At 35.8% G+C, this 21156-nt stretch overlaps 1 protein-coding gene and 1 long non-coding RNA gene across 3 annotated transcripts in view; one reads left to right on the top strand and one right to left on the bottom strand.

Annotated features, from left to right (window-relative positions):
• The window catches only part of LOC311093942 (NLR family CARD domain-containing protein 3-like), a 30918-nt gene that overhangs the window by 5948 nt on the left and 3814 nt on the right, over positions 1–21156 (top strand). For both annotated transcript variants that reach the window (XM_084131629.1, XM_084131630.1), the window contains exons 3-6: positions 10953–11069; positions 11286–11402; positions 18053–18112; positions 18201–19955. In XM_084131629.1, the coding sequence (XP_083987755.1) occupies positions 10953–11069; positions 11286–11402; positions 18053–18112; positions 18201–19955 (2049 nt within the window). The remainder of the gene's footprint in view (positions 1–10952; positions 11070–11285; positions 11403–18052; positions 18113–18200; positions 19956–21156) is intronic.
• Positions 133–3767, bottom strand: LOC311094026. The gene is made up of 3 exons (XR_014608527.1): positions 3710–3767; positions 2014–2115; positions 133–547 (listed from the first exon to the last, which is right to left on the bottom strand). It is a non-coding gene; the product is annotated as an uncharacterized lncRNA (long non-coding RNA).

Genomic DNA, 21156 nt, shown 5'->3' with positions numbered 1-21156 from the left:
AATGTTGTAAGCGGATAGTTTTATTTTTGTTCCCAGAATGTTCTTTTAAATGTTCGGATAACATTATTTAAAAACATTATTCAAATGTTTAGGTGTAACATTCTTACAACATTATTCTCTAACGTTCTTAGAAAGTTTTCAGGGGGTGTTTTTATTTTTGTTCCCAAAATGTTCTCTTAAACATAAAAAATGCTTAGCTATAACATTGTTAAAACATACAATTTTATTAATCTCTAAAATAAAACAAAAATCTAACAGGATTATGAATGGCATCCACATAAATTATTAGAAGTTCTGCGTACAGTAGATGCCCAACATTACATGAAGAACTCAGTAAAGTCCAATGTGCAATCACACGTCTTGACTGCTGTTTGCTCAGAGCGCTCATCATCAGTCTTTGGTTGTCTTGGTTCTTGCAGAAAAAGAATAAAGTCATCTGCATTAATAGGTGTTCTACTGTTCTTCTCTTCTTGTTTTTCAGCTGCTATCCCAGTTAGCAGAATTGAGCTCCATTCTCTGTGTGCATGGTAGAGTTTTTCCTCATAGCCTATAAAAGAAGATCATGCAACAGTGTAAACAAAAATAATACAAATACATATTACATATTAAGATCACAAGCAATATTGACTTTGAAAACTTTCAAAATTAGCCAGCCTAATTATTAATCAGAAATTAATTAGATTAGTTTATTTAAAAGTATAAATATGATACCTTATGAGTATCTATTTTGTTTCTGTAATTTAAAACATATACTTAATCCATTATATACATGTTAATAACACAACTAGAGGCTAAATTATTTTAACAAACTACAAACTTGGCTTGAGAAGTGTTAACCTTGAACTCAGGTCACCTTGAGCACAGCTGCAGCATGTCACAGCACTGCCCACGATGCTTTTGCACTGCTCTGCTCACGAACAGCTCATTTTCATCAGTTATATTGTCTATGGATTGTTACATTTCTTACAGATTTCTGCTTGTTTTAAATCAGATACAGATAAAGTAGAACTGCATTTGAATGCATTGGCGATGGAACAATTTCTAGTGTGATTTAATCATACCTGTGTATCGTCTCTTTGCTATTAGCTAAGCTGTAAGTTTTAGTTACTTCAAAAGCAGAAAGAAATATGCTATAACTTCTGTTTCTACGCAGTTTCTTATTGAGAAATCACAGGACAGTGTTGACACTAACTTTCTGTGCTCCAGTAGGTTTCTGTGTGCGCACAATCTGCATGTTAAATGTGAGCTACTGTCTGTGCATATGAAAGCTTGTTTCCGCCATGGAATACAATTTTTAAAAAAGGTAATTGCGACTCACAATTCAAACTTTTTTTCCTCAGAAGTGCGATATATAAACTCGCAATTGGCTGTTTGAAAGTCAGAATCACAGGATAAATTAGTAAAACCTGAGAAAAAAAAGCAATTCTGGCTTATTTTGTTTTTGCTGTCTTTTCTATATGAGGACATTAATGCACTTCATCAATACAGCCGCTCTTCAGCAGCATTTTAGCTTCATTTGAGAAAAACTATCATCATAAAACACAGAGAGACTCAAAGGTCTACACGGCAATCCGTCAAATAAAAGTTTGGTTTAACCTTTGAAGAAAGTTTTGCTTAAATCATTACATTTTAAATAATTGGTTATAGCAATTTAATTAAACCATTAAAATGGAATCAAGAAAACAAAACAAAAAAAAACTTTTGGGAGATGCGAGAGCGAAGTAGTCCAGTGATAATTAACAGGCAGCCATGGTTAATGCAATTTGCAAAGACCCGCCCCCTTTAGTTACTGTTGCTATGTCCAACAAGCCATGGCGCTCTCACGCCACACATCATGTTGTCACGCAATGAAAAATACATTGCGGATCAAAGAAAAAACGTTGAAACGTCTAAACGCCGAGACAAGACAGAGCAGGTTACTTTTGATATGAAACAAAGTCTCAACGTTTAATTTGTGTAATTTCTGTAGAAAAAAAATAATTTTTGTAAAATAGAAATGTAAAAAATAAATACCTGTCAATCAAACTCCCTCGAAGGGTGAATTCTGAGGGGAGTAAAAAAGACAGCTCACAATTCTGATATTTTCTTGCAATTGTGTGTTCCTGCCTCACAATTCTGAGAGAAAAACAAACAAAAAAAAACGGTAATTTTACTGATGGAAACAGACAGTAAAAAAGTGGACTTCAAAGATTTCTTATTCTGTAGCTCCCTGTGGGATTTTTTTGACAAGTCCATAAAAATGCATCCATCCATGATAAAAGTACTCCACACGGCTCTGGCAGGTTAATAAAGGCGAAAGGTGAAGCGAAGTGATGCGTTCGTGTAAGAAACATATCCATATTTTAGGGCTGGGAATCGATTAAAAAAAAGTAACTGATTATTTACACAATTTGCTGTAATTAAATGCAATTAATTGCATTTCCCCCAAGCTTGTAATCATCAATATTTAAACTTAGAATAACCTAATTAAACAACACAGGAAAAAAGGAACAGAAAATAGCCCTGTATTAAAATAATATTAAACATCAATATATCAATATATTATTATTTTTCAATAATCAATCAACATAATCAATTTAACAATTTATTATTATATTTTTTTTTTTTACTAATTATCAAAATAAAACATAGTCCTACAAAGCTATTATTACAAGAGCATGTGATCAGAGCAGGTAATTTTACCATTGTTGCCAGCATGACTATACCAGCTCAGTAGGGCTATTTCACAGAAGTCTACTACTGAGAAAATTCACGTTATTTGACTTTGCTTTCCAGTGCATGATCGGTACATGATTGGAGCGTTTGGGCCGTTAACGACAGAGCAGAACACGCAGCGCAAACACGGAGCAGAACATTGAGCAAAGAGCTCAATGTTTGCTCAATGTTGTGTGTGTGTGTCAGTGCGCCGACACACACACACGGAATGGAGAGCGCGGCGCGGAAAAGACCCGCTCATGAAAGCTGCGTGAGAATAAAACCTGATCGCCGAACACGGAGGGGCGGGACGGCATATTTTGCAGCCTTTTCCGCAACAGGAAGTCATTAAAACGAGGCAAAAAAAGTGCTGCGTTAATTGCGTTATTTTTTTTTAACTCGTTATGCATCTCAAATTAATCGCAAAGATTAACGTGTTAATTCCCCCAGCCCTACCATATTTATAACTTTATCGACTTAAATAACTAGCTTCCAGCAGACAGCCATATGCAAGTCAAATTACGCCCAAAGAGTTATAGAGTCAACGCATCGATACGCATACGCGCCTGCAAGGCTACGCATCGCTACACTTCGGCCGCCATTATGCATCTATGCGTAGCAAAATGTGTCGTCCCAGTTTTTGATACGCGACGCACCATTGTATGCAATACTATGCGTTGTTGGTGGGGGCAAAACTGCAAGTTGCTTGCGTCCGACGTGTAGACTATAAAAGCCTCTTGTCGATGTATGACATAGGAGTAGCATAAGCTTTGACGGCTCTCGCGGTTCAAACAAACAGGGCTAGGTAATAAATTCAAGCTCCTCCCACATTTCTCTTTATATGATTCTCTTTAATGATAATTTTTCTAAAAATCTCTGTGGAAAGAAAGTCAGATATAAATCTGGGACAGATATAAATCAGGCACGAGGGAGAAAAAAAGAGATCATTTTTATTTTGGAGTGCATTGTGCCTTTAAAATTGACTACGGTTTTATAAAATGCAGTGGATACTTACTAGTGATGGACTTGTTTCTCTGTTGGTGCCTGTTCTGCTCTGTGAACATTGTTCCAATGCTTGATCTTAAGAAAATTTAAAAAGTGTGTTAATGTGTGTTAACAGACTATTGATCTGGGTGACATAGGACCATTTTTTATGTTTTCCTTAAGTGTTAGGCTATATAAATCTGGAGAACCCTTACTAACATTAACCATGGTTTTGCTACACTAACTAAATGGTAATAAATTATTGTAATCAATCCACCATAAAAACATTGTTTCTACACTTTACTATAATAAAAACCATGGTTAATTTAGCAAAGGACCCTGGGAACATGTCCTAAAAAGTTCTCTCGTTATTTACCGGTACTCCATGTTGTTCCAAAACTGTATGAATTTATTTTGTATAACCTTAATTAAGATATCTTGAGAAATGACTTCACTGTTTTGTTTTTTTCCATAAAATGGGTTCCAATGTTGTTTTATTCCCAACATTCTTGTGTTTCACAGAAGTCATACAGGTTTGAAAATAATTTCATTTTGAAAGGACATTTATGTTATGTATAAAGACACAGTGTTCTCAGTTCACTCATTGTAAAGCTCCTATGCTGAGGTTTATTTAATTTTTTTCAAAATGTTGCAAGTAAAATGTTCTAATTGTGTTAACTCGTCACATTAGAAAAACGTTTTATAAAGAACATTCAACATCTCATCTCTCAATGATATCCTCAAAACATTTTCCTAATGTGACAGAGAGAATGTTCTTCTTTTGTTTTTATGAAACATTGGGACAATGTTATATTGAGATCATTGTACAACTTTAACTTTAGCAACATTCCCAAAATATGCTCAAAATGTTGCAAGTAGAATGTTCTTCTTTTGTTATCATGAAACATTGGGACAATGTTAATGTGTGTTAACAGACTATTGATCTGGGTGACATAGGACCATTTTTTATGTTTTCCTTAAGTGTTAGGCTATATAAATCTGGAGAACCCTTACTAACATTAACCATGGTTTTGCTACACTAACTAAATGGTAATAAATTATTGTAATCAATCCACCATAAAAACATTGTTTCTACACTTTACTATAATAAAAACCATGGTTAATTTAGCAAAGGACCCTGGGAACATGTCCTAAAAAGAACAGCTCATCCAAAAAATAGAGTTCTCTCGTTATTTACCGGTAGTCCATGTTGTTCCAAAACTGTATGAATTTATTTTGTATAACCTTAATTAAGATATCTTGAGAAATGACTTCACTGTTTTGTTTTTTTCCATAAAATGGGTTCCAATGTTGTTTTATTCCCAACATTCTTGTGTTTCACAGAAGTAAGTCATACAGGTTTGAAAATAATTTCATTTTGGAAGGACATTTATGTTTGGGTCAGCTAGGCCCGTAAACTCATATCAAGAAGACAGGTAAAATATTGTCTGGAGGGTTTGGACCAGTGTGCCTTTGAGCAGAGTTTACATGTTCTGCCTCTATTTCACGTGTATTTTACTATGACAATACTCACCGCAAGATCGTGTGGCTGGATAATATTTATTCCCAAAATTCCTAGATAATGGGAAACACACACATACAGCAATATTATTAGCTATTTGTATTTACTTACTAAAAGAGACATTTGCAAAAGCTTGCAAAATTTTACTCACCAGCTCAAAAACATATTATGATGATGACTCATCATTTTGACTGTAGGCCGATATCCCGCGATCAACAATATTCAAAAGCCTAGTTTTCATAGTGTGGTTCGAGTTCCTCTCTGTATAAAGACACAATGTTCTCAGTTCACTCATTGTAAAGCTCCTTTTTTTATTTTTTTTTATCAAAAACTAAGTTAGCTGACAATATTTACACATGCTTAGCCTGAAACATTGACATAATGTCGATATTGCTCTAATCGCATTTAAAATTGGCTTCTCAATTTAACACACTATTTTGATGTAGCAGAATATATTTTTATATAAAATAAAGTTATTTACCTTCCGCAGATTGCAATATGTCCGTTACACGTACGTTGTTAAAATTCGTTGTCCATTTACATCCCGCAACTCGCTCAAAATAAAAATGTAACAGTACGATGCAAAATAATCCATGTTTTAAACAATGTAAAAGCCACAGAACCGAAGGAGGCTAGTACTGAAGATCCCGAGCAGCAGCAGCGCGCGCACACACACACACACACACACACACACACACACACACACACACACACACACACACACACACACACACACTCTCTAACAGACGAATATTCAAACTTGACCAGTAAAAGGCGCGCATAGCTGCCATTGGCCAGATTCCTGGATGACAGTCTGAATAACCAATCATGCTCAAAACAACTCGAAGAGACAGCCAATAATGTGGTAACATTGCAATTACAGGAAAAGATGACATGTTTTAAAAGAAAGAATATGAAAAAAATGTGCACGTGCTATTTATTTAGTTGTATTTGTAAGCTGGCTGTTATATTTAATCAATTGGTTAAATGGTGTCTTCATTGCAGTGCATGATAAAAAAAAAAAAAACTTACAATAACATATAAATAATAATAATAAATAACATAAATAATATATACCATATATAACAAAATTATATTTACCACTGCTCTGCCAACAGCAGTTTAAAAGAGCAAACATATTATATTATATATTAAACAGAGCAAACATTGCATATGTAGGCTATTCATATACAATTCTGTATACCTTACCTACATGAAAAAATAATGGATTGGTGTCATGGTGACATTAGAGTTACATTCATGTGACCCATAATGATCCTTTTGCACTTTAACAAAATATTGACCTTTCCTTTAGAAACACTCTTATGCCTAATAATGTCAACTTGCTTTTCACCCTGTGTGGCACTGTTACACAACCTGTTGGTTTAGGGTTAATCCTCTGTCCAACACAACACTTTGCTAACATTGGCATAATTCTATACAAGTTGCAACATATACCCCGGGTTTCACAGGCAAGGTTTAAGCCTGTAGTCCCAGACTAAAATGCACGTTTGAGCTGTTTTACCTGAAAGCAACTTGCACTGACAAATCTTAAAATATGTCAGTGCCATTGTTTTGTCTCAAGATGCACACCAGTAATGTTTCTTTTTTCTTTTTTCTAAGGCACATTTTTAAAAGCTAATTAAATGCACTAAGGCCTAATCCTGGCTTAATCTAAACTCTGTGAAACCGGGTCTGGGTTAGAAATTAAGGGTTAAGGTTAACCATAACTCTAACCCTAACCCTTGTCTACAGACTTTTATTTAACAGCATGGATAGACTCCAAGGTGTTGACTGCAGTGGTTAGGCCTTTAGCGTTGATACAGGATGAATAACTTCTCACTGTGACAGTCTGTAATATATTTTAGCAAAGAGTGTTTGTATGGATTGTCCCTAATTAAGCTAGAGCTATTGGTGCATTCAAGTCATGTCATAAAGATCGTATTTACAAGTTGAACGCCAACACAATGATGAGAATATGAGTAGGAAGCTCAGGATTTTCTTTAACCCCGATCTTGAAGAGTTAGGGGCGTGTCAGTGGGAAACATTGTGGGATACCACTATACTTAGGTATTCAGCAGTGACAATGAAATAAGCTAATGCCTGCACAAAATATGATAGCATTAATATATAACAGTATAATATGTGATGATAAAGTTTACAGTGGCTTCATTAATTTAAAACGTTAAAAAAATTGTAAAACCTCATGAATACAAACTTCCCAGGAGGACTTAAACGCACCATATGTTCCATCGTGAACCCTGTTGGCCTGCTGTCAGACCAGCAAGCTCAATTTAACAATAATTGTGTAGTTTGATTGCTAAATGTTACATTTAAAATGTTCTAGTTTTGTTAACATGTCACATTACAAGAACGTTTTTTTAAAAACACTCATCATCTCAGGTCTCAGTGATATCCTCAAAACATTTTACGAACATTGTTTTGATAATGTTCCTCCTGTTATTATGGAACATTGTGCCAATGTTTTACTGAGAACATTATATAATCTGTTATCTCAACAACATCCTCAAAACATCCTCAAAATGTTGCAAGTAAAATGTTCTAATTGTGTTAACACATAACATTACAAGAACGTTTTATAAAGAACATTCAACATCTCATCTCTCAATGATATCCTCAAAACATTTTCCTAATGTGACAGAGAGAATGTTCTTCTTTTGTTTCAATGAAACATTGGGACAATGTTATATTGAGATCATTGTACAACTTTAACTTTAGCAACATTCCCAAAATATGCTCAAAATGTTGCAAGTAGAATGTTCTTCTTTTGTTTTCACGAAACATTGGGACAATGTTATATTGAGATCATTGTACAAACTTTAACTTTAGCAACATTCCCAAAATATGCTCAAAATGTTGCAAGTAGAATGTTCTTCTTTTGTTTTTATGAAACATTGGGACAATGTTATATTGAGATCATTGTACAAACTTTAACTTTAGCAACATTCCCAAAATATGCTCAAAATGTTGCAAGAAGAATGTTCTTCTTTTGTTATCATGAAACATTGGGACAATGTTATATTGAGATCATTGTACAAACTTTAACTTTAGCAACATTCCCAAAATATGCTCAAAATGTTGCAAGTAGAATGTTCTTCTTTTGTTTTCACGAAACATTGGGACAATGTTATTTTGAGATCATTGTACAAACTTTAACTTTAGCAACATTCCCAAAATATGCTCAAAATGTTGCAAGAAGAATGTTCTTCTTTTGTTTTTATGAAACATTGGGACAATGTTATATTGAGATCATTGTACAAACTTTAACTTTAGCAACATTCCCAAAATATGCTCAAAATGTTGCAAGAAGAATGTTCTTCTTTTGTTATCATGAAACATTGGGACAATGTTATATTGAGATCATTGTACAAACTTTAACTTTAGCAACATTCCCAAAATATGCTCAAAATGTTGCAAGTAGAATGTTCTTCTTTTGTTTTCACGAAACATTGGGACAATGTTATTTTGAGATCATTGTACAAACTTTAACTTTAGCAACATTCCCAAAATATGCTCAAAATGTTGCAATAAGAATGTTCTTCTTTTGTTTTTATGAAACATTGGGACAATGTTATTTTGAGATCATTGTACAAACTTTAACTTTAGCAACATTCCCAAAATATGCTCAAAATGTTGCAAGTAGAATGTTCTTCTTTTGTTTTTATGAAACATTGGGACAATGTTATTTTGAGATCATTGTACAAACTCTAACTTTAGCAACATTCCCAAAATATGCTCAAAATGTTGCAAGTATATGTTCTTCTTTTGTTTTCACGAAACATTGGGACAATGTTATTTTGAGATCATTGTACAAACTTTAACTTTAGCAACATTCCCAAAATATGCTCAAAATGTTGCAAGTAGAATGTTCTTCTTTTGTTTTCACGAAACATTGGGACAATGTTATATTGAGATCATTGTACAAACTTTAACTTTAGCAACATTCCCAAAATATGCTCAAAATGTTGCAAGTAGAATGTTCTTCTTTTGTTTTCACGAAACATTGGGACAATGTTATTTTGAGATCATTGTACAAACTTTAACTTTAGCAACATTCCCAAAATATGCTCAAAATGTTGCAAGAAGAATGTTCTTCTTTTGTTTTTATGAAACATTGGGACAATGTTATTTTGAGATCATTGTACAAACTTTAACTTTAGCAACATTCCCAAAATATGCTCAAAATGTTGCAAGAAGAATGTTCTTCTTTTGTTATCATGAGACATTGGGACAATGTTATATTGAGATCATTGTACAAACTTTAACTTTAGCAACATTCCCAAAATATGCTCAAAATGTTGCAAGTAGAATGTTCTTCTTTTGTTATCATGAAACATTGGGACAATGTTATATTGAGATCATTGTACAAACTTTAACTTTAACAACATTCCCAAAATATGCTCAAAATGTTGCAAGAAGAATGTTCTTCTTTTGTTATCATGAGACATTGGGACAATGTTATATTGAGATCATTGTACAAACTTTAACTTTAGCAACATTCCCAAAATATGCTCAAAATGTTGCAAGTAGAATGTTCTTCTTTTGTTATCATGAAACATTGGGACAATGTTATATTGAGATCATTGTACAAACTTTAACTTTAACAACATTCCCAAAATATGCTCAAAATGTTGCAAGTAGAATGTTCTTCTTTTGTTATCATGAAACATTGGGACAATGTTATTTTGAGATCATTGTACAAACATTAACTTTAACAACATTCCCAAAATATTCTCAAAATGTTGCAAATAAAAAGTTATAATTTTGTTAACTCGTCACATTAAAAGAACGTTTTATAAAGAACAATAAACATCTCATCTCTCAATGATATCCTCAAAACATTTTCCTAATGTGACAGAGAGAACATTCTTCATTTGTTATAATGAAACATTGGGACAATGTTATTTTGAGATCATTGTATAAACTTTAACTTTAACAACATTCCCAAAATATGCTCAAAATGTTGCAAGTAAAATGTTTTAATTTAGTTAACTTGTCACATTAAAAGAACGTTTTATAAAGAACAATAAACATCTCATTTCTCAATGATATCCTCAAAACATTTTCCTAATGTGACAGAAAGAACGTTCTTCTTTTGTTATGATGAAACATTAAGACAACGTTATTTTGAGATCATTGTACAAACTTTAACTTTAACAACATTCCCAAAATATTCTCAAAATGTTGCAAATAAAATGTTATAATTTTGTTAACTCGTAACATTAGAAGAACGTTTTATAAAGAACATTAAACATCTCATCTCTCAATGATATCCTCAAAACATTTTCCTAACGTGACAGAGAGAACGTTTTTCTTTTGTTATAATGAAACATAGGGACAATGATATTTTGAGATCATAGTACAACTTGTTACTTCAGAAACATTCCCAAAACATCTTTTGAATGTTGCAGTTAAAATGTTATATCTTAGTTTTCATATAACGTTATAGGAACATTTTTTAAAATGAGAAAACATCCTTAAAATGTTCGGTAAACATTACATTCAAATGTTTTCTTTAGAACATTAACCAAACTTGTAGGGAATGTTATCAAAAGTTCTGAGAACGTTCCCTGCTAGCTGGGGACAGCTAGATGATATATGACATTATCCTTGGACAGTCTCATCACTCTTCAACACACTGTCTTAATAGACAACCTTCTTATGTGGGATTTATTTTCATCTTAAATCAACCAAGTTGATTCTTGTTTCTATTATCTCTATTATATTAAAGTCAGTTTAAGGGTGACAGATCAATCTCACCGGAGCCCAGCTGTGTGTCCATGAAGAGTGACGCGTCTATGGAACAGCCTTTAAACCTTAAGGGAAAACACACATCAACTGATCTGAGGTACAACATTTTTGTTTAGACAGACAGAGAGACCACAGACACACACAAATAATGCATGTATGGCTGAATTTGGCAAATATCCACTTACTATCAAGATAAAAAATAAAATAAGACAAAATGACCTTCCATTCATTGTATTTATTTTAACTCTACATAAAATCATCTATATGGTTGTTCTCCATTATTCTCTATTATGTTGTCTCTATTCTATTAAAGCAATTTTGAGGGTGACAGATCAATCTCACCGGAGCCCAGCTGTGTGTCCATGAAGAGTGACGCATCTATGGAACAGCCTTTAAACCTTAAAGGAAAACATACATCAACTGATCTGAGGTAAAACATTTCATAGATAGATACAGGGCCGGCGCGTGCACTTCTGCCGCTCTAGGCGAAAAACATTTGTGCCGCCCCTAGGGCTGGTCCGAATACCATTTTTTGAGCTTCGAAGCTTCGGTAGTAATGAACATCGAATATTCAAAGCTTCGAGAGGGTGCTGAACATATTCTTCTCTCTAATAAAGGCAGGAATCCCTATGTGTCTGTATGTCCGTTTGCATTTTGATTATTTCGAGAACCGTTCATCCAATCGACTTCGCAAGGGAGTGCAGTGTCGCATTTGGTGGTGCAATATAGATAGACACGCGAGACGCGACACGTTCAGAATTAATAAACTTTTAGTAAACTACAGAACAACGCGAGCGGGAAGCGGCGCACCTCACGCGGGCAGGGCTTATATACTTAACTCACGCTGCACTAGTGATATAAAACACACACACACAGGTCTGTTAAATTAAGCAATACTTTAAGGTAGTCTATATGTTTCTGACTAACAAATTACTGACACAGTAAAGGGTAGATTTAAATTAAGAAAAACAAAATTTAAATAAAGAAAAACAAAATTTAAATAAAGAAAAAAAAACAAAATTTAAAATTTAAATAAAGAAACACGAAATTTAAATAAAGAAAAACGCAATTAAGTTAAATTAAAAACAAGATTAATTTAGATTGATAATAACGGGTAAAAAGGCTAATACATTTTGTTTCTATTGTTATATTTTCCACAATGTCAAAGCAACGCAGCTTAACCCAAAACACAAGTTCAGGCACTTCTGTCCATACAAACTCCGCTGTTCTGCGCTCTAGCCAGAGAACACTCCCGTTGCAGGAACACTTTAGTAGGCCAAGAGGAAGCAAATATATACATATACTATATGCGTAGGTGGATGTGATCAGGGAATTTGGCTGTTAAAAGTGTAACATTTAAAGCCACTTAAATTAACGAAATGACTCAAATAAAGATTTGTTCATTTTGATGAACAAGATCGAACAAGAGAGTCAGTAAAATGATCCGAACTTCCCATCACCCAGAGCAGGGGGCGGGGCGGGGCGGCGCAGCGGCAGCTCAGCAAATCATATAGCCTATTTTGTGAATTGTTCATTCCCGATTGGCACACATTTTGCCGCCCTTACAAAAGTGCCGCTCTAGGCAATTGCCTAGTTCGCCTATATGGACGCGCCGGCCCTGGATAGATAGATAGATAGATAGATAGATAGATAGATAGATAGATAGATAGATTGTTAGTTCTCTATGTGAGATTTAATTTAATGTAAAATCATCTATATTCTGTCTATCTTTTCTGTATATCATATATTCTGTGTCAAATCAACCAAATTTCAGAAGTTTACCTCTTTTGTAGAGGGCAGTCCAAATGGCTTTTTTCAATTACTGTATTTATATAAATGAATAAAGGTACATTTCTAGTTTCAACATTATGAAACTAGGTTCTAGTTCTTCAGACATTCCTCTTCAAATACAAGTATTAGCTCTATGCAAAGTGACCCACATTTGGTTTTTGATCACTGTGAATGAGTTAAATTCAACAATCTACACATGGAGCCGTATTGAGCTCCTGTTTACTCCTGGTATTAACCCTCTGAGGTCGGCAAACACGCCGGCGCGTTTTGCTGGATTTTCTTCACATTGTAGCACAATAAACTTAAATTACTCAGTCATTTATGGTCATACAGAAAAAAGAAATATGAAAAAACAATCTGTGATATTTCTACTTTTGTATGTGTCCACATACAATCAAATCAAAACATTGTGCTTTTGTAAAATAAAGAAAATAAACAGGGTGTGCTTTCTGCCTCTTTCAAGTTTCGCTGTGAACTTTTTTTTCTTGAGCACGTCTATAAACTGAAACAAAACTCACTGAATACTTTTCACACATTTATGAGCCATATACCTTTATAAACATTTAAGTGTGTACTTTTAAATGATCGGATTCAAACTGAAAACAAATATTCTCTTTTTAAGTAATTTGTATAAAACCAACAAGATGTCCAGTATCTCAAATACTGCTCATTATTTTTAATTTGACCACGCCCACGCGCGCAAAAGAGATTCACAAGCAAATCTCCACATGGAACGCGATCGCGCTCATTACCTTCAAACACAAAGCACCAAAACACTACACAAGTCTCTGCTTTTCGTCGAGTTTGAAAGACGCGCCGTGAGCTTACATTGGATTTACCTCAGAAGAAGAAGAGCACGATTTGAAGACAAGAAAGATGTAAGGTAAGAAATTCTTACTTATTAGTTTATGTTATTGTTGCATAAACTTCACATTGCAGTTGAACTGTTGCTAGATATATGGTGAATATTATAATATTTAGACCCGTGTTTACTGTTACTGTGTTTGTGGATATCTGCTCAAACGTAGATATGTATAATATGGTAACCATAATGTTTCATATTTTGGAGCGTGCTGTGTGTTTGAATGTATCATATTTTGGAGCATGCTGTGCGTTTGAATGTTTCATATTTTGGAGCGCGATCGCGTTTGAATGTATCATATTTTGGAGCGCGATCGCGTTTGAAAAGCAAAACGCACCAAACATTAGGCTTCATGTTTTTACTATTATCTCATTTCATATCATCATAACGAATGGAAACATTTGAAGTAACATATGATAATCAATATATTTTTCTCTAGCGTAGTTGTTACTGAAATCTTTTGGAAGATTTATAGGCTGCTATAGGTTATTGCTATTATTATTTTATGCAGCACTGCGCGTAGCCTATGCCTACAAGCCACAACAAACCTGGTGTTCATTATATTATATATTGTTGGAAACATTTGTGTGTGTGTGTGTGTATTCTGTGAATTTTAAAAAGCAATTTTAACCAGAAAAATCTAAAATTTATTCCCAAAATCGTGCAGGCCTATAGTTTCTCTTGATATCAGTATGTTCACTTTTTCTTTCTTTTTTTCAGTGACCAGATGCCACTGAGTCCTGCTGACTTCAACATTCACATGAGTCTCTGTATATGAACATGGTAAAGTGAAAATCAAACACCTTGGAAATGAAAGGTATGTACAATGTTTTTAGGAATGGCACAAAGGTCTCTGTCTTTGGGTCATTTTTTCAAAAATGTGCTTTTTTGTCATTTGTTGTGTATCTTTGGATTATGTTGTGTTGTAAATAAATCCAAACAATCAAACAGCCATTCTTTTTTAAATCTCCTCATTCTTTGTGCAAGGTTGCTCAGAATGACAGGGCCTGATAGCTCCTAATAGGGCCATTAGGGAGGGTCTTTGTCTTTCTCAGATGTGAAAACAATACATATTAATGATGTGATCACGGCTCCTCGCATAAAGCTTTCTTACACAAAACACGTCTTACAAATTTTAAATCAATATATTGTCTTATCTGAATGAGCAGTCAGGGTGATTTTCACATAGTTTTGGAGCAAATATTCTAGGCTATGTGATACAATTTTCAAAAGTTTTGTGTGATGAAATAATCAGTATGGGTTTCATGACCTTATTTCAGTGACAATTGGTTTTTGTATTTTCACAAACCACGCATAAATGTCATTATCTCAAAACTACAAACTTTTACATACATGCTGCTGATATATTATTGTAGCAGAGTTTGTGCTGAATACAGTGTAATCAGACTTTAGCCATAAAAATATCACAAGTAACAGAAATAAGCACAAATGTCAGAGCATGTCAGAACACCTCCAGGGCCCAGAAAACACCTCAGACCTCAGAGGGTTAAAATGTGTTTTGGTCAATCGGATCATAAGTAGACGATGCAGACTCATTCCCGTTTACACCTGTTGTTTTAATATGTCTCTTTTGTCCACTTTCAACCACTTCTATCCTGATTTCTTTGAGGGGAGGGTCAATGTATGGGCTTTTTCAGATCTTTCAATCTAATGGACAAAATAAGCTTGTGCAATTGACACATGAACGTGAAAGGAGACAATGGAAAAACACACAGAGAGCATCAGGTTTAGTTTCTGCTCTGATAGACTTAAGACTGAGCGGTGTGAGTGTGTGTTAGAAATCAGGAATGGTGAGAGAACATTGTGCTTGGTACACTGGTACCAATGGTATGTTTGTCTTCAAACCAAACTTGGATCTCCAGCCAGCAAAATTAAAATCCTGTCTGGGTAGAGCGCTTCCTATAGGTCAGTAGACGGAGAGTAGACGGTCTTTCGTGGCTGTTCGAACGCATTCGATCACATGAGTGTTTACACTATGAAAGCAATCCGGTCGATGCGTTTTCCACTACCTCAGGAAGTGGTCGAAAGTGGACAAGCTCAAAACATTTAGACCCCATTTACACCTGTATTTAACGTCGTCCACTTGTGATCTGATCAACAAAAATGCTTCTTAATACAAGGTGTAAACAGGATCTGAGATCCTCATCCTCATCTCATTGAACCACAAAGTGAAGATACCAAAAGAAAATTTTGTTAAGAACCTAAATCTAAAAGGATATTAAGATATAATTAATACTTCTTTGAGTTATAGACATGCAAATTGTGTAAAATAAACATGACAGGTGCTTCAGAGTCCCATTATTTTAACTGTCACCATTGGCACATAATGCAACAAACATAGGCGTAATTTGGGGTTTGGGCTGGACGGGACATCACTTATTGCCAGTGTCGATATTGTCCCCACTACTTTTTGAATAATCTCTCAGCACGGATGTACCTAATACAAATGAAAGATCTCCAGTTGACTAGCAAGAGTATTAATTTCATTTGTTTGTGTTAAATAAGTTATCTGGTGCTGGAATGTGGTGTTTTTGAAATTACGCTGAATGTTCGTTGCCTCTGTTATCAGTGTCATAGCGTTCTCTTGTGGCTCGTGTGCACAGTCTTCACATAGACAGATATTTCAATCTATCACTTACGCTGCTGCAGAGACGTATAAATTGCACGATGAACGCAAAGCGTGCTTTAGAGACGAATTAACACACTAGACGAATTAGTGTGACCGAATTGAAAAAAATATAAGGGTTCCTCCGATTTAAACTCTGAACCTCTGACACACTTATTCAAATTCTACCACCAGTCCATTAGAACACAGACACACTGAATTCAAACAGGGCCGTTTTTGACCATTTTACAACTTCCCTTTTACAACTAAAACACTTAAAACTTAAATCTCAATATTTCAAGCAGTTTTTTTTAGAGTAGAAGAGGTCATGAGACAGGATAATATTTCTCCTTTAGATTTTGCTAGTTACTTAGCAATGAAAGTTTCAGAGATTTTGAGTGCACAGTGTCCATATCTAAAGTCATTTATTGTCAATTCATTTCCCAGTTTCTTTTTTACAGAGACCTCTAATTGACCATTTTTGTCTCTCTACCACTTTCTGCCCGATCACTAATAAAACAATTCTGTATTTTCCTAAAATGTCCATAAAATCTGTATTTATTACCATGGCTGGACCCTAATAACGACTAATCTTTACCCGAAGAGAAGAGGCTTAATTGACCAAAAGTGTATTAGTCAGTTAGTCACTAGGAAAATACTCCACAGAAAGTGGCAAAGTGACGCAGTCCATGAGAGAGGGTCCATACATTAAAGGACAAGTTCGGTATTTTACACTTAAAGCCCTGTTTTCAGATCGTTTCTGATGAAATAGAACGGTTAAGATTGAAATTTGGACACATGCTGCTGCCCCGAGAATTTTCGGTTTCTGTGGTAGCACCCCCCCACCTCCACAATGGCTGCATAGGTGCACTGGAACAATCCTTCCTAAAATGCATTAAACTTTCGTTTATAAAGACGTGAAACTCACCGAGTGGTCAGGGGTGTTCACTGATATGCTCACACAAAAATCGCTGCAAAAGATGCTTTCCAACAGGTGTTTTACCATTCGTTGTAAAACTGTGGACCTATTTTTCCAAACGCCTCACACCCGTACATTCTTCTGTTGAGAGCTTGAATAATAGACACTCCGGCGGCGGAGTAATACCGTACCTCACAGCACATCCAATACAAGTCAATGGAGTTGGACAAAAACTACGATAAAACCTGTTGGAAAGCATCTTTTGCAGCGATTTTTGTGTGAGCATATCAGTGAACACCCCTGACCACTCGGTGAGTTTCATGTCTTTGTAAACGAAAGTTTAATGCATTTTAGGAAGGATTGTTCCAGTGCACCTATGCAACCATTGTGGAGGTGGGGGGGGGTGCTGCTACCACAGAAATTAAAAATTCTCGGGCCAGCAGCATGTGTCCAAATTTCAATCTTAACCGTTCTATTTCATCAGAAACGATCTGAAAACAGGGCTTTAAATGTAAAATACCGAACTTGTCCTTTAAACTTTGTACTGTTGAAGTCCCATTTTTGAACGGTCACCACTGGCGTATAATGCAACAAGGATTGATGAAGTCAAATTTTACTAATAGATGATCTACCTATCTATGTGTTGTTTTGACCCCCCTCTACAAAATAATAAATTACTCAGCCAAAATATTAAATGCCATAGATGAATATTTACTTTCTTCTTCATTTATGAATTTCTTTCACCAAAAAAATAACTCAGAATGAACATGTTTGTCCAGGGTCCTCTGGTTGAGGCGACACAGAATGACTCTATATGAATACTTGTCTTCTTTTCTCGACTCTGTTGTATTGTCTCTTTTGTCCATGTTTATCCATAATTAGTGAACAGTCTATGGACACTCGAGGAACATTTACAGCAAGACACATGTCATCTAATCTGAGGTACAACATTTCTGTCTAGACATAAAGATATTTTACTATCACTTTTACTCCTTCAATTTATGTTGTAATCTGATAATTATTCTTTAAGTCATGATTCTCAACTGGTCCAAAGCACATTTAAATCAAACCTGCTGAAGAAGTTTCAGTGTCTGTATGAAGGAACAGCAAAGCAGGGAAACCCAACACTCCTGAATGAGATCTACACAGAGCTCTACATCACAGAGAGTGAAAGTGGAGAGATCAATAATGAGCATGAGGTGAGACAGATTGAGACACAGTCCAGGAGAGCAGAAACAGAGGACACACCAATCAAATGCAATGACATCTTTAGACCTTTACCTGGACAAGACAAACCCATCAGAACTGTGCTGACAAAGGGAGTCGCTGGCATTGGAAAAACGGTCTCTGTGCAGAAGTTCATCCTGGACTGGGCTGAAGGGAAAGAGAATCAGGACGTCCAGCTCATATTTCCACTTATTTTCAGAGAGCTCAACTTGATGAAGGACAAAACACTCAGTCTTTCAGATCTTCTTCATGTCTTTTTCCCTGAAACAAAAGAAATGGAAATATCCAGTGGTGAATATAAAGTGTTGTTTATCTTTGATGGTCTGGATGAGTGTCGTCTGTCTCTGAACTTTAAGAGCGAAGTGAAACTGTGTAATATATCTGAATCAGCCTCAGTGGACGAGCTGCTGATGAACCTCATTGAGGGGAATCTGCTTCCCTCTGCTCTCATCTGGATCACCTCCAGACCAGCAGCAGCGGATCTCGTCCCCTCTGAGTGTGTCCATCGAGTGACAGAGATACGAGGCTTCAATGAGCCACAGAAGGAGGAATACTTCAGGAAGAGAATCAGTGATCAGAGTCTGGCCAATACAATCATCACACACCTGAAGTCCTCAAGGAGCCTCCACATCATGTGCCACATCCCAGTGTTCTGCTGGATCTCAGCCACTGTTCTAGAGAATATGTTGAGTGAAGCAGAGAGAGGAGAGATTCCCAAGACTCTCACTCAAATGTACACACACTTCCTGATCATTCAGACCAACATCAAACATGAGAAGGACTATGAGAATAAAGTGAAAGATGAAGACATGATTCTCAAACTGGGGAAACTGGCTTTCCAGCAGCTTGTGAAAGGCAACCTGATCTTCTACGAGGAAGACCTGAGAGAGTGTGGCATTGATGTGACAGAAGCATTGGTGTACTCAGGATTGTGCACTCAGATCTTCAGAGAGGAGTTGGGCTTGTATCAGGGGAAAGTCTTCTGCTTTGTTCATCTGAGCATCCAGGAACATCTAGCAGCTCTATATGTGCACATCTCCTGTTCAAACAACTGTATAAATGCATATTGGAAGAGATTTAATCCATTATCAGGTCTGCATCAGACAGCTGTGGATGAGGCTTTACAGAGTAAGAATGGACATCTGGACCTTTTCCTGCGTTTCCTTCTGGGTCTCTCATTGGAGTCCAATCAGACTCTCTTACGAGAACTACTGACACAGACTGGAAGCTGCTCCTACAACAAAAAGGAAACAGTTCAGTACATCAAACAGAAGATCAGGAAGAATCGCTCTTCAGACAGATCATTCAATCTGTTCCACTGTCTGAATGAACTGGGAGAGGATTCATTGATGCAAGAGATCCAACATTATCTGAAATCTGGAGAGATAAAAGAAACCAAACTCTCCTCTTCACAGTGGTCAGCTCTGGTTTATGTGTTGCTGACATCAGAGCAGAAGATGGATGTTTTTGATCTAAAACAGTTTATTGGAGAACAAAATACAGCAGATGAAGTTCTTCAGAAGCTGCTGCCTGTGGTTAAAGAATCCAGATCAGTTCAGTAAGTCACACTAGAGCCCTGCATTTCAGCCCGAGCCCGACGGGCCCCGACTTTTTTACGCCCCTAGGGCCGGGCTTCGGGCCAATTTTCACGTCATAGTTCACATGCGGGCCGGGCCTCGGGCCTTTTTTGAGTTATCCTTCTTTTTATATTTTTAGACATTAATAAATAAATAAAAATATGAGAAGTTGACGTCGACGATAGAAAAACAAACATAGAAAGACATTTAATAACCTCATAACTTTCATAATCTTATAATTACACTGACATATGATTGACATGACAGTCGCACGCACGTACGCACACACACACACAGAAGGTTTCCCGTCAGCGGAACCAACGATTCACCTCATGTGCAAATAATGGAGAATATTAAGAGAAAAATCGCGAGTGATAGAAGAGGACTGGGATAAAATCTTCCACTGTGGATGCTATTCTTTTTCTCCACGATGCTCTGTAAGAGACTATTCTAACTTTTTGTTTGATTGGACTTTATTTTCGTTTAACTGTTGGAAAGTACTGATGTTTTTCGTTTTTCGTTCGATTGGACTTTATTTTCGTTTAACTGTTGGAAACTACTGGAAAAAAGAATGGCCATGTTCTGTGGTGCATTTTTGAGGTAAGATAACCTGCAAGTTTGTTTTTGATTTATTTAATTTAATTTGTTTAGATTGACTATTGCTCATTTCGTTTGCGAGCGCTGTTGCAAGCAGCCTGAGTCTGCCTCAGTATTTCAAAAAAAAAAATACTCACTGTGGTTTAATAAATAAACATTAAACTAACTGTCTGTGTGATATGCTTGAAGTGTTTTATATCTATGGATTTTATTGTAGCTAAGTAAAGTATTAGCGTTGATTTGAGAGGCTAAATTGATCAAACATGTTTTACTCGCTGTTGGCTCGGCTTGCTTGGCCGTCATTTTTTTTTTTTTTTTAAATGCTCCAAACATTTGTCTAAATTAGCTTAATAAAGAAATGAAAAGAAAATAAACATAACTAACAAAACGGACATATTTTAATGGCAGTCTGCCGCTGTGAAAAAAAAAAAAAAAAAAACGGGCTCGGGTCGGACTCGGGCTGATAATTCTGATGAGCTGTCGGACACGGGTCGGACTAGGGCTTGAGCGTCTCGGGCCAGGGCCGGGCTCGGGCCTAGATTTGAGGCCCGTGCAGGGTTCTAAGTCACACTGACAACAATCATT

Source organism: Abramis brama, assembly GCF_963993115.1.
Source record: "Abramis brama genome assembly, chromosome: 12".
Classification (NCBI taxonomy): Eukaryota; Metazoa; Chordata; class Actinopteri; order Cypriniformes; family Leuciscidae; genus Abramis; species Abramis brama.
The sequence above is the reverse complement of the archived record's forward strand: the minus strand, read 5'-3'. Positions and strand labels throughout refer to the sequence as shown.